We start from the raw sequence: 18,045 nt of genomic DNA, 5'->3' as shown, positions 1-18,045 counted from the left end.
TTTCTCTGGTGGACTTTCCCCTCTGAGAATATGGTAATATATGACCCACTTCTTGTTTATTGAGAAGGAGCTCGTGATGATATTCCAATCAATAAGTTGAGAATTCCAAAAGCTTTTTTCTTGCATGAATTTGTGACTTGACTTTATTAGGATAGGACTTGACATCTCTTCGCTGTCCTGATAGCTCCCCCTCCCCTCCCCGCTCCCCCACCTCAAGCCCCCTGCCTTTTTTAGTGTCACTCAGGTCCCAGCCAATAAAGAACAGGCCCTCCCTCCAATGCACGATGCCTACTGTCTGGGAATTGTTGCTGCGTAATGATTGATGCTTTGGTCTTCAGTCTCATTCGGAAAATCTTGTGCAAATTACAACAGCCAGGCCTCGGCTGCAGGGGAAGGAGCCTAAGAATCCTAGGGTTTTTTGTATTATTATTATTCCTGGAGATTAGGGAGGGGAATCTCGATTTGTGAGTTGGAAACAGCGGGCAATTATTGTTTCCTACCCTCACACCCCCAGACCACAAAATGGAACATATAGGGGGGCAAGTTGCACACCCCCAACACGAGCCTATCAGTTTCGGAATAGACCAGATTTTGAACAATCCGGATCAAGGAAGCTGCATGATCCCGAATTCCCGGCTGCAGGATATGGACTATGGCCTGGGCTGTATGGTGAGTGGGAATTACAGCAACATGAATTACACCGTGAACTACAACAGCAACGGCAGCGGGGGCGGCTACAATAACGCATGTAGCCTGGCGCCACTGGCGGGCCCTTACGGGGTTAACCTGGGCATGAACAACAGCAGTTTAAACCCGGCGGGAGTCATCAGGGTACCGGCCCATCGGCCCGTCAGCACTGGGGTGCACCAACCTCTGTCTACTGGAGTGACGACCGCCCCCAGCTCCAACAACAACCTGACAAATCTGACATTCCCCTGGATGGAAAGTAACAGAAGATATACCAAGGATAGATTCACAGGTAAAGGAGAGGGAGAGAAGTGTGGTAGCTAACCCCGAGCTAAAACCTGCCTCTTAAATCTTCCCCTTCGTTTCCGTAATTCTCTTGTAACTCAAAATGCTTTGGAAACCAGCGGGAACCGTTTCATGTTTTGTCCGTGAATACAAACCGGATCAGATCGTGTCTCTTTAACCTCACAATGTATTCACCACTTTAGGTTTAATAATGTGCTAGTCACAGCAGATTTTGTCCACTTATAAACATCTTTCTGATATTGAAGTGATTTCCAAAAGTCTGTAACTGACCTCTTTCGTTCCTGATTTATGAAGAAACAGTTAATCTGCCATTCTAAACAACCTACTTTGAAAAGAAAATCTAATAAGAATTGAATGTAAACAGCGGAAGGCGTGGGTCGGCCGGATCCTTACTTAACCGACTGGAGAATATTCCTTTTTCTCGCCGCCCTCTCGGTGCTTTCAAAAGCCTGAATTAAACAGCTCCGTTCTAAATGATCCCCATTCAGCAACCGCGATATCTTTTTTTCCCCCTAAACGGTGAATTGATTTAAACCGAAATGAATATGTTCTCTAACGCTGTTTAATCTCAGCATTCCCAACATTTTCAATTGTTGAAGCCGTCCCTGCGTACTCCTGATGCCTGAAATTTACAAAACAAACACACGGAGGGAATTTCTCCCCAATAACAAAAAAAAATTGAGGCTGAATTAATAATTACATTATCATTTTAAAAAATAACTTGGGTTTATTTACAAATTAAACCAAGTGTTTGTGAGGTGGGAGCTTGGATCAGATTAACCTCAAATATATGGATATGCATTACTTGTCGTTTTAATATCAGGTAGGCGGATCTCATTTCAATTCATTTAATAATATCCTCAAACTCATCCACATTTTAATTTTTAACAGTGATTATAACACTGGCTCCCGGCGATTCGTTGAGATAATTGAAGTAATCCAACTGTTGGCTGTTTTAAAAAAGAAGCACGTTTTAAATTTACAGTTCTGGATAAAAATGAAAAGAATACTTTTTAAGATTTGGTTAATTTTTTTTTTCACAGTCCGTTTTGTTTTTAAAACATACAATAGTGAAATCAGGGGCCATTTGAATTCGGGACAAGTCCTAATTTCGCAGCAAATGAGCTCGGACGCTGTTCAACCGGCTCAGCTTCTTCTGAAAACTTCGTTTAAATCCAAACATTCTGTCGGCTTCTTTCGGCGAGGAAAATAAAACACTTTTCTGGAAGTTTTGATCTTCCTAATTTTGTTCTTCTCAAAGATTCCGAATTTTCGGGCAGTCTCGCCGATTCTGCTTGAGGCTTCGAGTTATCCCCACTTCCCCAGTCTCCAGCCGAATTTCAGACGTCCCCTCAGAGCCCCCCACCCTGCCCCCAACCCCGCAACCCGACAGCAAAAATAGGTGACCAACAATCACTTCCAGTGGACAGCTTGCAGCCTGTCTTTAGATTAAATAAATGTATCTCCATTTCCCTGGGCAGCACACCCAGGGACAGCATGGGTTTTATTACAGACACTTAAAGGATTAAATACTCTCCGCTCCCTATCGGATTCTCCAACATTTTATCAACTTGCCTTTTTTTCTCTCTCTTTTATCGAATTCTTCTACCAATTTTCTATTCTTTCGGTCTCATTATCCCTCCCCTCAGTTTCCATGTCTATTTCGATATTTTCTCTGTCTCTTTCCCACTCTAACTCTTCCGCACACATACACCGCCCCCACTCCCCAGTTGTCTCTGTTACTCTGAGTATCTCTATCAGTATCCCCTAGATTTTTCCCCATCTCTGTCTGCCCCAGCCGCCTCACTATTTCTAGCTTTAAACATTTCCTCAACCAAATATTTCATGCAAATTGGCGCCGGATTCAGTCAACTCGAGCCTTGCAAACCCCAATTAACGTCAACAATTGTATGCAACCGCCATCACATTGAGGCAGGAATCAGTACTAACCCTGAGAGCTCAAGGGATTCATGAGTGCAGGCAGGATGGGGACTGGGTGTTTGTCCCGGGGTCATGCACTCGATGTAAAAATCAAATTCACAGGTGTCCATGAAGAGTGTATTTTTGCAACAACAAAACAAAAAGAACAGAAATAGCTGGAGAAATTCCTCAGCGACTGCGGAGTGCGAAAGCAGAGTGTTACCGTTTTGAGTCCAGTGACCCTTCAGAACTGAAATTGACTCGAAACGGGTTTCTTTTTTCAGACGCTGCCAGGCCTGCTGAGTTTCTCCGGCATTTTCAGTTTTTGTTGCAGATTTCCACCATCCGCATTTCCTTGTTTGAATTTATAGTGTTTTGTGTGGATTTTTGAGTGGATATTAGTGTATGTTGATCTCTGTAAATGCACTCTCTGGCCAACTCCAGGGTTGAGTGCGAGTGTGTGTGTGTGTGTGTGTGTGAGAGAGAGAGAGAGTGTGTGTGAGAGAGAGAGTGTGTATGAGAGAGAGTGTGAGAGTGTGTGTGAGTGTATGTGTGTGTGTATGTGTGTGTGAGTGAGAGAGTGTGTGTGAGTGTATGTGTGTGTATGTGTGTGTGAGTGAGAGAGTGTGTGTGAGAGAGAGAGTGTGAGTGAGTGTGTGTGTGTGTGAGAGAGAGTGTGTGTGTGTGTGTGTGAGTGAGAGACAGCAATACACCCCCACCCTGTCTCAGTCCTCCTACCTCGTCCCTGGAATTGTTCAGTCACTAACTCTGCCCACACCCGCTTGTGTTTGTAGTGGCCCTGTCGCCTTTCACCGTTACCCGCCGGATAGGGCACCCTTATCAAAACAGAACTCCGCCGAAAAAGAAGAAGCCTCGCACCTCCTTCACCCGGCTACAGATCTGCGAATTGGAGAAGCGGTTTCACCGCCAGAAATATCTGGCCTCGGCCGAGAGAGCAGCGCTGGCCAAAGCTTTGAAAATGACAGACGCTCAAGTCAAAACGTGGTTCCAGAACCGGCGGACCAAGTGGAGGTAAGTGGGGAGTGAGGGTGAGGTTAGGCGGCGTTCCCTTTCCTTATGTTCTGCCCCCATACCCGTCCCCATGTACCCCAAACCCCACGCTCTGTCCCTCTCCCAACTCTCCCCTCGCCATCCCTGTTCAAGGAGACACGTTAATGACTTTCGGAAGGGTAATATGTGACTGTTCTAACTGACTTTAACGCAGGTAAGTGTGAGATGGCCAGTTGAATGGATTGGAAAATAATGAGTCTAAATGGGACAGGCTTGGGACACGTAGATACACAACTCACGAAAAATAGTACAGAAAATAACTCAGATATTGGATTCGCTGCACGCGGTCGAGAATCGAACAGCAGGAAGATACAGTAACTAGGATCAAACCTTGTTTAAACCGCTCTAACCCTCTTCCTGAACTAACAGCTCTCCACATTATAACACTCAGTAAGTACACAAAATCTTCACAAGGATGATGCCAACACAAAACCGAGCGAAATATCGAACAGACCGTTTCTTGATGTAAAAATTAAATCCAGCAAACTTCGCTAGAAAATGTATTTTGCAACGAAAGGGAGCAGACTGAGGGCAGGCAGTTTGTCGCACGCTGAAATTAGGGACGATGCCTCCGTTTGTGGTAATGACAAACTCTCAGGGCCATGGGTGTAAGATTGTCAGCAGTTTATCACGGGCACAGACAGCGGCTGCGGTGAAATGTGGGGAGAGCTTGGGAAGGCGAACTGGATAAATATTCAGGGATAGCTGAAGCTCCGCAGAGTCGGTTGCTCTGGGAACTCGATGTGCTTCTCTCTCTCCCTAAAACCCAGCCATTTCCCCAAAGCTGCAATGTTCAACTCCATCTCCCGGCACCGAATCTGCCTTCTTATAGCCACCGGAATTCTCCTTTACATCGGAATTAATTTCCCCAACATTTTTTTTTACTGATTATTTAATGGGATGCGAATGAAAAGGGAGAGATTGTACCGAACAATTTCCACACTTTCCCGCTCCTGGGAAAAAATCTTGGGGAAAAATTAAAAGCTATCAAAGTGCAATTATTTTCAGCTGATCACACGGTGTGAAAGTGCTGATCTGTCACGGCTACATCCCAACAACCAACTTCAGTCACCAAGGTCCAAGTGAAAAGTGGCTGAAGGATTTCTCACTTTGCAGGAAATCAGGTTCTCTGAGTGAGAAACCCCGGCTCAGAGGACAGCAGAGTCCTGACCGGGAGAGATGAGGCTTTAAGCCCCGGGCCCCGGACATCCGCATCGTTCCAATGTGAAATTTCAATACTTTGCCTGTTCCAGCGGCTCCCTGCAATCCAGCCGCAAATTCACCGCAGATTTCTGCAAACACCAACAGCGGCAGGGCGCAGGAACAACAGAGAGAGTGTGGGCCGAATAACGGAGACGAACTAAACCCAGAACTGATGGAATGAGAGGATGGTGAGGAGGAGGCGGCTGAGAGAGAGAGGGGATGAGGGGATAGTTCTCTGAAACTTTGCAGGAAGAGATCATTCTGCTTTGATTTTCGATATTTCTGGAGTTTTAATACGTCATAAAAGTTACCAAAATTATTTCATCCTATCCCAAGGTTTTTTTTAAACTGTTTAATCTATCTCCCCCCTCATTCTCTTCTCATTTATCCCACTTTTCCCTCCCTCAATTCCTCCTCAGTCTCCCTCAATCTCTTTCTCTCTCAGTCTCCCTCCCTCAGTCTCCACTCCCTCACTCCCCCTATCCTCCTCACACACCCTACCTCCATCTCCTCTCACTCCATGCCTTTCGGCTTCATTTCCTCACTGTTTTACCATTGCCCGCTCTGATGCTGGCAGTAAATGGGACAATCAGACCGAAACAGCCTCTCCGCGCGGTTCCTGCCTGATTCCTGCTTCTCTTTAACTCTCACAGTGGATTCCACAATCTCGCTACTCTCCGGTAAAAGCTTTGCTCCTGGAGTCCTGGTTGGGTTATCGGTGACGTTGTTCTCTTTTTGGCCCCTAGTTCTGATCTTCCCTACAATTAGCAACTTTTCCCCACATCACATTTCAGAATCTTCAAAACCTCTGTATCAAATCACCCCTGAATTTTCCCTTCTCTAGGGGAAAGCATTCCAGCCTGCTCATCCTTGCCTGATAAGCAAAAGCTCTCAATCTATTAAATATTTTTCGTTCTTTTTCCAGTGCCTTTATATCCATTTGATAATAGACTAGAGCTGTTCACCGTGCTGGGTGTGGTCTTAACCAAGTTTGATACGAGTTTAAAAACCGAAAGAACTGCGGATGCTGTAAATCAGAAATTGCTGGAAAAGACTCAGCAGGTCTGCAGTATGTATGGAGAGAAATCAGAGTTAACGTTTCGGGTTCGGTGACCCTTCCCCAGAACCCTGAGTCTGAGGAAGGGTCATTCGACCCGAAACGTTAACTCTGATTTCTCTCTACAGATGCTACCAGACCTGCTGAGCTTTTTCCAGTGATAGTAGGAACTGCAGATGCTGGAGAATCCGAGACAACAAGGTGCAGGGCTGGATGAACACAGCAGGCCAAGCAGCATCATAGGAGCAGAAAGGCTTTTTCCAGTAATTTCTATTGATACAAGTTTATTGTGACTTCCCCTGTTTTTCAGCTGTCTCCTTCTGAAAGTGGAGCCGGGCACTTTTTGCTTGTATGGATTTATTAACCTCTGTCACTACGTGTCGTGAGTTGTGTATCTGTACCTCCAGACCACTCTGTTCCTCTACCCCATTCAAAGTCATAGAGTCATACAGTACAGAAACAGACCCTTCGGTCCAACCAGTCCAGGCCGAACAGAATCCCAAACTAAACTAGCCCCACCTGCCTGCGTTTGGCCCATATCCCTCCAAACGTTTCCTATTCTTGTTTTTATTCAAATGTTTTTTAAATGTTGTAATTGTACCGTCATCCACCACTTCCTCTGGAAGTTCACTCCGCACATGAACCATGTCTTTTCTAAATCTCTCTCCCACCACTTTAACAAAGTGTCCCATCCTAGGGAAAAGACAACTACCATTAACCCTGTCTGTACCTCTCATTATTTTATAAACTTCTATAAGGCCAGAGGCTTATTTTGAAATAATATCTCACCACCTATTCTTCCTCCTAAACTATACTGGCTCACACGTTGAGACCAATTTGTCAGTGACATGACCATTGTGCAAGTTTATCCATGACTTTCTGTAAGTTGTCCCAGTCCCCGATAAAAAAAAACACAATTTAGTGCTGTTGAGTTCAGTGTTGACCCTTTACCTGGTGAGCGTGCCGCTGAAAACAAGGCCCCCAGCTCGAGGTTAGTTCCTCCATCCGCCCTTGGAATGATTTATTCATGCGTTTGCTGTGGGACAGATTCAGTATTCTCTCTCAGGTCTCTACTGTCAAGAAGGGTGCCCCGCAGTAAGCTATTTATTGCCAATTGACTTAGATCCGTCTCATCCTGGAAATGAAAATTATCCTTCGGTAAAGTGTTTGCCTGTTCCCCTGGTTTCACTCCGTGTTCTCTCTCCCTCTTTTTTCACTTTCCCCACTCCGTCTCTCTAATTGTTTTAATTATCTCTCACTGTCGCCGTTGCAGTCTCTCTTTCTCCCCACTCCTACACCCCCATCTCTCTCTCTCCTGCTACACTCCAATACCCGCCAACCCGTAAGAGTTCACCAATTTATTGGAGGCGGTGAGTGAGGATCCTGGAGACGGGAATTATATTCCTCTCCCGGGAAGGGTCAATTCCGAAGCCCCGTTCACTTTCAGTTCCATCTCAGGCGCAGGCAGGATGTGATTCCTGGCAAATCCTCGCGAGAAAATACTTGAACAAATCTGACGGAATTTTCTTTCCTTGCTGTCTTTCTCTCTCTTTCGTCTCCCTCAGTCTCTCTCTGTTTGTATTTCTCTGCCTAGCTCCTCTCCTTCCCACCGCCCCACCCCTCCCAACCCAACTCTCTCTCCGGTTCTCACTCACTCGCCACCTGCAACTCGCCACCCGCTGCTCTGACCCGCTCGTTTTCTGGGACGTGTCTGTTTTTGTCCCGAGTGAACAGGCGTGACTGAGTGTGAAGGAATAACTGTCTCGATTGCATCAAAATAAAACAGGAAAACCCTTCAATAACACCGATCCACCCCCACCACACCACCCCTGCCCTGGTTCTCGCTGGGCTTCCCCGGAATTAGACCCAGAGACAGGGGGACACTCTAACCCGCTCTGTGGTTTACCTACGCCACATGGACTTGATGCGTTCAGCAAGGCAGCTCACTACCGCCTTCTCGGGGGCAACTGGGACTTATCTAGAAATGCTGGCCCACCCAGCTACACTCACATCCGGTAAACAAATAAAATACTTTGAAGTCGAGAACAGTCACCCTCACCTCTCCTCTGGAGTGCAGTTCTTCTGTCCACGTTTGCACTCAGGCTGTAATGAGGTCAGGAGCTGGGTAGCCCTGGTGGAACCCAGAGCCGGCATCAGTGAGTAGGACTGCTTGATAGCATCTTTTGTTACTCTCCCGATGATCAAGAGTAGATTGATGGTTTGGTTTTGTCCTGCTTTTTGTGCAGAGGACATAACTGGGCAATTGTTGTACAGATGCCAGTGTTGAGGCTGTACTGGAACAGTTTGGCTAAGGGTGCACCTAATTCACGAGCAGACGTCTTCAGCACCCAGTGGGTTCTCCAGTATATTGGAATGTTACCTTTGCTGTATTCAGTGCCTTCAGCTAATGCATTTTATCACAATAAAGCTTTGATATTTAATAATCTGCACTCAAGATTGTTAAGCATGAATTGAAGATAACCCTGCGAAATGGGTATGAGGGAGGTAGGGGACAGAGAGTGAGGGTGAAGGACATATACTCTGATTCCTGGACGTGACCATTGATGTTTGCCAGGGAACTCTTGTGAACTCTCAGCTTTTCACTATTTATTAATGACTTGGTTGAAGGAATAGAAAGTAGAATTTCCAAATTTGCAGATGACATTAAGTTAGGAGTGACAGTGTGCTGTGAACACAGGGCCAGCAGTTTGCAAAGTAACAGAGACAAATGAAACAAAACTCCAATATTGCAGAATATCAGGTCAGTGACTTTGAGATGGGAGAAACAAAGAATGGGATATTTTATAAATAGCAATAAAATAGAAACTATAGAGGAGCAAGTAAATTGAGGTGTTTATGTAGGCATGCAAAACAGGTGAGCTGCTAGAGAAAGTAATATATCCCTGTGTATATACAAATCTCTGTGTGAGGATTTGTGTGTGTGTGCGTGTGTGTGTGTGTGTGTGTGTGTGTGGGTCCATGTGTCTTTGAGGGGATATGTGTGTCTGTGAGAGGGGTGTGAGTGTCTGCAAGGGTGCTTGTGTGGCTCAATGAGGGTATGTGTGTGTGTGTCTGTGAAGGGTATGACAGTCTCTAAGGATGTGTGTGAATCTGTATGAGTGTGTATCTCTCTGTCTGTGAGAGAGGATGTTTTTGTGTCTGTGTGTGTGTATAAGGGTATCTGAGAGGGTGTGTGGGTGTGTGTGTCTGTGAGGTCTCTGTCCACATAAACGTGTGTATGTATATGAGGGTTACTGTCCCCTTGCATGTTGATAAGACTTTGCTCTGTGGGTGTAGGTGTCTCTCTCCCTACATGTGAAATACTCTGTCTCTGTTTGTGAGGGTTCTATGTATGCAGGACTCTCTACCTATGTGTAAGGGTCTCTAGCCCTCTCATCCTGCACCTCTGTCTCTGTATGAAGCTCTTCCTGAATACTTTTCCAATGTAACCATACCGTGGATCCAGGAATTATAAAAGTCCTTGAAAAGGATCAATCTCTCAATCACATTAATAATGTAATAGCTTGTGTCTGGGGTAGTGAATTAAATTTCTTGTAAATATTAGTTCAATAAACAAGAAGGAAAATGATAGTAAAGAAAATAAAGAATTGGTCCCATTCAGCTGTTCCTGTCTCCTCTACATTGGCCAAACAACTGGTAACTTGAAATTAATTTTGCTGGAAGCCACCATTCTGTTTATAAATATTTGTTCTCACTCACTTGACCTGACTTCAGGCACCTTGACTGTTCCAGTAAAACTAATGCAAAGTAATAGGACATCATCCCATCTGTCATCTCAATGTTTTACAAGAAGTTCACCAGGAAACCTTTCCACACAGGAACAGGAAGCAGATTCAATCATAACTTTCAAGAAGTGAATATCTGAAGAGAAGCGATTTCAGGGGTAACAGGGAGAAAGACAGAGACCAACTCGATTGTTCTTGAGTACTGCTGAGAAAAGATACATTTTCTGGAAGATTTCTGTCCTCAACTTATCAGGACAATTTGCAAGAATATCCATTCAAGGGGAACATCCAACATTTACACTACATGAGAGGAGAGTGCTGCTTGATTGGCCAGTGGACTCAGTTAGAGGGGTGGCTATGGAGATTGCACCAATTAATGCTGATTGACAGCCAGGCTTTGTTGACATTGTCTGGGTACCTCTTCAAAGATGGACCAAATGGCCTCTCTTTATATTGTATCATCCCATCATTCTATTGCACTTCTAACTTTAGAGCTGGCCCAGCTCTCTCACTGTCACTTGATTGGTCAGTGCTAGTGACAGGTGCTCAGCATTTCCAAGACAGATGAAAGGGACTGTTTAGGATGTTGCCATCACCTTGATCTTGGACCTGCTGTCCATGAGTGTCTTAATCTCCACTGCAACCTTCTCAAATTTACTGTTTTTGAACTTCCGTTTCAGCACTTCAGTCCGCACACCTGTGTGTGTCTTTTGTTGCTGTCCTCACTGAGCAACTTCCATCCACCAAGACCTCACATTTAAAATTGTCACCTCTGTTTTGCAGTCCTCCAATGGCCTCGTCCCTCCCTATGTCTGTCATCACTTTCAGTCCTACAATCCTCTGGGATCTCTGTGCTGTTCTAAGTGTGGCCTCTTGAACATCCCTAAGTGTAATTAATGCTGCACCATTGGTTGTGCCCCCATCTGCCTAGACCTCAAACTCTGGAATTGCCTCCCTAAACCTCTCCTTCCTCCCCATTTTCCATTGCTGTTTAAGATTCACTTATTTGACCACGTATTGATCACCTGACCCAAAGTCTTTTTATATGGCTTGGTATATTTTGTTCCATCACCTTATTTTAAGAACCTTGGGATGTTTTGCATGCTATGTAAACACAGGTTGTTTTTGTCTTAGACCATAAAACCATTGACCATAAGAAATAGGGATAGGAGTAGGCCATTTGGCCCCTCGAATCTGCTCTACCATTCGATAGGATCATGGCTGATCAGACATTCCTGATGTCCACTTTTCTGCCCTTTCCCCATAATCCTCAATTTCCTGACTGATCAAGAATCTATTTATCTCAGCCTTAAATACACGCAAGGACTATGTCCCTATAATTCTCAGTGGCAAGGAGTTCCAAAGACTCACAACCCTGTGAGGCAAGAAATTCCTCCTCAACTCAGTCTTATATTGGTGCCCCTTTATTCTGAGAGCATGCTCTTTAGTCCTAGACTCTCCCATGAGGGGAAACATCCTCTCAGCATTTACCCTGTCAAGCCCCATTAAGAATCCTATATATTTTAATGAGATCACCTCTCATCTCTGAAACTCCAATGAGTAGATTCCTTACCTGTTGCTCGCTAGATATTCTCTCTGTGCCAGGGATCATCCTGGTGAACCGTCTTTGAACTGCCTCCAATGAAATGATATCTTTCCTTAAATAAGGGAACCAAAACTGCTCACATTACTCCAGAAGTGGTCTCACTAGCACCTTGTACGGTTACAGTCAGACTTCCCTACTATTACACTCCAACTCCCTTGAAATAAGAGCCAACATTCCATTAGCCTTTCTGCTGCGCCTGTGTGCTAACTTTCTGCGTTTTGTGCAGAAGAACCCCCAGGTCCTTTTGTGTTGCAGCTTTCTGCAGTTTTTCATCGTTTAAATAATATTCTGTTCTTTTGTTCTCCCTTCCAAAATTAACAACTTCACATTTTTCCACATTATACTCATTTGCCAACTTTTTGCCCACTTACTTAACCTATCAAAACCCTATGTGTAATCTGTTTGTATCCCACTCCCAACCCACCTTTCCACCTATGTTTGTGTCATCTGCAAATTTGCTACAGTACATTAATTTCCGTCCTCCAAGTCATTAATGTATATTGTAACCAGTTGTGGTCCCGTACTGATCCCTTTGGAACCTCATTGGTCATCAGCCTGAAAAAGAACGTCTTATCCCACACACTGTATCCTGCCCGTAGGCCAATTCTCTATCCATGTCAATGCACTACCTCCAATACTTGGGCTCTTATCTTATAGCTTAACTTTTTGTGAGGTCCCTTCTGGAAGTTCAAATACAAGCCATCTACTGGTTCCCCTCTATCCACACTGCTTGAGACTTCCTTAAAAAAAACTCTAATAGATGCAATTTCCCTTTCATGAAGCTACGCTGACTCTGCTAGATGAGATAATGATTTTCCATTTTGCCTGCCTGTATGACACCTGTTGTTTAATCATCTCCCGCCCTTCTGGGTAGCTCCTCCCAAAGCTTTGAGGATTTATCCCCACTCCCTGTTCCCCTTCACTCAGCCATGTTCCCTCTCCTTATTCACTCCTGCTCAATAATGGGAGCTGAGGACAGGTTCCAGGTTGGAAAGACTGCCAACACTATTGCCATCATGGGTTTTGTGCTCACTGTTTGTTTTTGTATTCATTCATGTGGGACCAGGCTGAAGCTCAGTTCATGAACCATGTTTCAATGTCAGAAATTGAGAATCCAATTGAGACTTAACACTGTGGTTTTCAAGAAACTGCTTGTGGGGTAGTGATGGTGGCTAGCTGGGTCTCCATCTGAGGAACCTCTGTTCATACAATTCATACCTAAAAACTCAAGAAAATATATTTGGACAATCATGAAGGGTTTTGCAGGAGAAATCAAGAGAAACTCTCCAGTAGCAGGAGGGTTACTGACCACAGGTACAGGGAGGGTTGGAGGTCGGGGTCTACTGGGGGGAGATGAGGTAAATGTTATTTTGAACTGAATTGATTTGTGATTTGGAAAGTATTGCTTTAAAGAACAATGGAAGCTGTTTCAATCGGAACTTTCAAAGATGGTTCACTAGTCTGATCCCAATAATAGGGGGAAGGGGTAACTGCTATGAGAAGTTGAGTACATTGGGCCTGCGCTCATTGAAATATAGAAAAATGAAAAGCTACCTTATTGAAACATACAAGATTCTTAGGGAGTTTTTGGTGGACTTGACAGGATAGATGTGGAGAGCTTGATTCCCCCTTGTGGGAGAGTCTAGGACCAGAGGGCATAACCTCAGAATAAGGGGTCACTCATCTAACAAAGGAATTTCTTCTCTCAGGGGCTAGTGCATCTGTGGCATTCTTTACCACAGAGGGCTGTCAAGGCTGGTTCATTAAATATATTCAAGGCTGAAACAGATTTTTAATCAGTGAGGGAATCAAGGGTTAAAGGGGAAAAGTCAGGAAAGTGGTGTTGAAGATTATCAGATCAGCCATGATCTGATAGAATGATGGAGCAGACTCGATGGGCTGAATGGCCTACTTCTGCTCCTATCTCTCATGGTCTTCAAAAGTGGAGAAATGATTGGATTTGGAGGAGGAAAAATAATTTTAAAAATCAAACTCAAACTTTCTGTCGCGTGTTGTATATGTCTGGAAGCACTTCAGTTTACATTTGGCAGGCTCTGAGGATATTGGATACAGGCTGGTGATGGGACAGTGGTTAGCTCGGCTGTTTCTGCTGGATAAAAGGTTTCCTGGCAAGGGGCTAGCCGTTTTGGGGGGGCCCGGTTTCCACACACTGACCACTTGAGGTGCTGAGGGGAAGTGTGACTGACAGACTTTCTCTGTTTTTTGTTTTGTTTGTTGTTTTGGCTGCTCCTGGCCTGTTCTGGACAAGGAGACAAACAGCGGAGGAGAGAGAGGCGGAGCGTCAGCAAGCTAACCGGATCCTGATGCAGCTGCAGCAAGAAGCTTTCCAGAAATCCCTGAACCAGCCCATTCAACCTGACCCCATCTGCCTGCACAACTCCTCGTTGTACGCCCTGCAGAACCTGCAGCCCTGGTCGGATGACACGGCTAAGATTACCTCGGTCACCTCCGTGGCCTCGGCCTGCGAGTAACAATTTATAGACTCAGCAACTAACTGGGGCTTTTAGAAAGACAGACGACCCCGGCTTCATGTTGTACCTGTAGCGGCACAGACGCGGCGCTGGGAGGCAGTGACTCTCCGGTCAAACTGGACTGGATGCAGATCCCGGAAGAGCCCAGTTCCCTGCTTCCCAGCCTCTCTCCTCGCTCTTTCCCGCGACACTGGATTGGGATCCCGATTCCTGCCGGAGCAGATTAAAAAGCCAGCTCGGCGGCTTGTGAATTCCACCTACCCCTTACCCCCACCCCCACTCCCACCCCCCACTCCGCATCAGGCCAACGTGCCGAGGGAAGTGAGTGCTTCCAAACCAGGCCAGCACGGTAACACACAGACACCTACAGAGACATCAAACAACAGGTTATATTCCAACGGGGGACAGATACGTATAGTGACACAGACAGGGACAGAGACAAAAGACAGAGGTACAGAGACACAAACGGAAACATGGACAGAGACAGTGGGATAGATACCGACAGAGACACAGAGTGAAACATGGAGAGAGACAGTCAGGGGGGACAGATGGGGACAGAAACCTATTGACAGATACCTACGGTGCAGACACATGCGTGAAGGATCAATGCTTGGAGAAATGAACTGAGGTGAGAGACACCCCCACCCAGTGATGGTCCTCTGTCCCGGTTGTAAACCCCGATCCTGCTCCCCGAACCACCACCCTCAACAGCCTCAGTTCCAGTCTGGATAACCGGCTTTGTGTGAGTCAATTGGAGAGGAGCTGTGAGCAGCTTGGGGAATAAGAATTACTGCTGGTCATTTCAAAGGCCAAGCTGAACTGTGTACAGGTCATTAACCTCACTGGGCAGGGGACTGGCTGACCAGATAGTAGCAATTAGTGAACCAGTTGGCTTTTTATGACAATCCGACAGCTTCACAGCTCTCTGAGACCGCCTTCGTATTTCCAAATTCGAGTTTTTTTATCAAACAAAAAAAACCCCTAAATTCAGATTCCCGCCGAATAACCTATACAGTGATGTAAGCAGCACGTCGCTGTGCATTATAACAATATGCCACACGCAAAAATTGGGGGTGGGGAGGTAAACGTTCCAGATATGATGAACGTGCACTGAGCAAATGGGTTCACATGGAATGACGATGTAGTCACGGAGCTGGTCGAGACGCCGGGTTTCAGAACAGGCCACCTAGAGGGCACTTCACAATTTCACACAGCTCTTTTCAATTTTGGAAAACTCGCCCCGTTCTCACACTAGTGTGTTAGTGCACAGTGTCAGTCATCATGAGTTTTTTTTTCTTAAATCAAGCTAATGTTTATTCTTTAAGGGACGAGACTTATTGCCCTGTAAGAGATATAGTGAGTCCACTTTAAAAGACATGTGAAAGACAGCTCCCTGTCGTCTATATATAGATATATATAAATATATAAATATATAAAGTAATGGTAAAATTAGTGATCAAAGTATTTTGTTTTCTGAAGGTCAGTGTTAACATTTACAATTTCTGCCAGGAATCTTTGTTGGATAAACATTTGACAGTCAGAATGATTCCAGCACGCAGTCTCTTCCTTAACAATGGACCTGGCTTTCAAAATAAGTTATGCACTTATGATCAATATTTTCTGTAATCAACTTTCTACAATTCTTGTGTAAATTATGTCTAAAAAAGGGGGAACAGAAGTTCTGCAGCACTAAAGTCCTGTATTTGGAGAGTCTCTGATTTATTTTTCTATATACAAATCTCAGCCTCTGAGAGGAGAGGGGGTCATGGTGAAAGTGTCCCCATTTAGACAGCAAAGTACATTCATGAAAAGGGCCAGGTCCTGGAAGTCTGAAATGAAGACAGAAAGTGGTGGGAATGCACAGAGGGTCAGTCAGTATGTGAAAGGAGCAAGATCTTGCATTTGTATAGCACCTTTCGCAACTTCAGGACATCCTAAATTTCTTCATTGACCTTCTTAATTGCAATCACTGTTGTAATTGCAGAAAACACATCAGCCAATCTTTGCACAACAAACACCCACAAACAGCAATACGATAATAACCAGATAAACTGCTGTTCTGTTGGTATTTTTTCAGTGATAAATGTTGACCAGGACTTCAGGGAGAAATCCTCTGTTGTTCACACTGAGCTTTAGAGTGAGAGTACGCTGAAACAGCTAACACTGCCTTAGAGGCATTAACTTGATGTCTCTCTCACTGTCAGTTGCTGTTGGACCTACAGTATTTCAAAAACAGCTTACATTTAGATAGCAGCATTAGCACTCTCTGTTTTCAGCACTGTCTGTTTTCAGCACTCTCTGTTTTTCTCTCTACCTGATTCAAAGTCAGTTCCATCATCCACCAGGATTTTATTTTGTGTTAATTTTGTCAGAGCAGCTTTGGTTTATGTTGTTTGCGGTATCCAAACTCCACAGCTTGGCCAATCAGATCCTGGATGAGCCTTCAACTCAAGTCCATTTGTACTTTAGATGGTACTTTCTGGATTGTTTGAATTTCCTGGCTGTGCTGATTTGGAGAGGATTATTCTTGGTGCCACTTTGATGAATATTGCTCTTCACCTGGAACACTGAGATTTGTTAGTGACAGCACCTAAGAGGTCTCGAGATTCATGTGAACTTGGTTTTAAATGTTCTACACAGTTCACAATACATTCCCGAGTGGAAAAGACTCAGACATATATCCCATATACTTAATAATCCATGTAACTGTTATTTCCACAGATAGCACTTGACACAGTTACGACCAGCATTCCTCCCCTCAACATGGAACCTTTTAAGTTTTATAAAGTTGTTATTTTTTTCATCCAGTCAGTGAGCTTTTTAACTGTTTTTCATCAATCAATGTTTACATGATGTAAATAAAGCAGACATTTGGTTTTTGTGTGTGTGTTGCCTTTTCCTGTTGAGTTCTAACTGGTGTCAAATTTAGTGATAGTTCCTCAGAGTCACTGAAATCACATCATAATAACCTTCCTGTCAAAATCTCATTGCCAATTTCACCACATTTGTCTCACTGCCATAACTTGAAATATTTCTAATGCTTTAGGTTATGTATTTTTTAAATTGATTTCTTGCTAAATAGATATTTGCTAATTTTCTCATTCACATTTAACTGTTTAGTTGCAAGAGTAAGTGTCATCATTGTCAACAAGATTTATCAGTATTGTTTCAAACTTGCCAGAAAATAGATTTCAGGGATGAGGAATTAACTGTTTCAGGAAAGGTTAAAAAAGTAATTTCTCATTTCCTTAGAAAGGAGAAACTTCATGATGATTTATGATGATTTTTTTATGGGTTTATAAGGAAATTGGAATTGACAAATGGAGGCAATGTGCTCTGTGAGATGAAAGGCTGAATTCCCCTGAGCCAGGGTTAAAAACCACTCAGCAGGAAATACAGGGGAAGGGATCAGCCAGAACACTGTCTTATTGCAAAATAATTCCCAGGGAAAGACAGCAAAACCAGCCAAGATAAATGGGATAATGAAACAATTGATGAGAGGCAAGGCATTAAGGGACTCCGGAAAAGGGGAAATGGTAGGACATGGGGAGAATGGGAATGACAAGATTGAGGGACATGGGGAGAAGAGGGATGGTGGGATTGAAGGACGTAGGGAGAATTGGGGCTGGTGGGATTGAGAGACGCGGGAGAAGGGGGATGGTGGGATTGAGGGATAGTTGGAGAAGGGATTGACAGGATTGTGAGATGTGGGGAGAAGGGGGAAGCGGGATTGGGGGATGTGGTGGGAAGGGGGTTGGTGAAATTGAGAGACATGGGGAGAAGGGGATGGTGGGATTGAAGGATGTGGGGGGAAGAGGGATGATGGAATGGAGGGACAGGAGGAGAAGGGGGATGGTGGGATTGAGGGACATAGGGAGAGGAAGGATGTTGGGATTGAAGGATGTGGGCAGAAGGCAAGGTTGGATATGGGGATGGTTTGAATTAGCTGAATGGCTT

At 44.6% G+C, this 18,045-nt stretch overlaps 1 protein-coding gene across 1 annotated transcript; it reads left to right on the top strand.

The window, feature by feature from the left end:
• The first annotated feature begins 315 nt into the window (after positions 1–315).
• Positions 316–14,088, top strand: tlx1 (T cell leukemia homeobox 1). The gene is made up of 3 exons (XM_048609035.1): positions 316–979; positions 3,708–3,945; positions 13,866–14,088. Exons 1-3 carry the CDS (start codon positions 523–525, stop codon positions 14,086–14,088), a joined length of 918 nt encoding a protein of 305 aa, XP_048464992.1. The 5' UTR covers positions 316–522.
• The last annotated feature ends 3,957 nt before the right edge of the window (positions 14,089–18,045 follow it).

This window comes from Rhincodon typus, chromosome 20 (assembly GCF_021869965.1).
Source record: "Rhincodon typus isolate 14 chromosome 20, sRhiTyp1.1, whole genome shotgun sequence".
Classification (NCBI taxonomy): domain Eukaryota; kingdom Metazoa; phylum Chordata; class Chondrichthyes; order Orectolobiformes; family Rhincodontidae; genus Rhincodon; species Rhincodon typus.
The sequence above is the reverse complement of the archived record's forward strand: the minus strand, read 5'-3'. Positions and strand labels throughout refer to the sequence as shown.

Bases quoted from the DNA above. Each gene is read 5' to 3' on its own strand.
- tlx1 (XM_048609035.1), top strand. From the start codon at position 523: ATGGAACATATAGGGGGGCAAGTTGCACACCCCCAACACGAGCCTATC. The intron at 980-3,707 runs GTAAAGGAGAGG...TTGTGTTTGTAG, and splicing joins TACCAAGGATAGATTCACAG to TGGCCCTGTCGCCTTTCACC. The intron at 3,946-13,865 runs GTAAGTGGGGAG...GTTCTGGACAAG, and splicing joins AACCGGCGGACCAAGTGGAG to GAGACAAACAGCGGAGGAGA.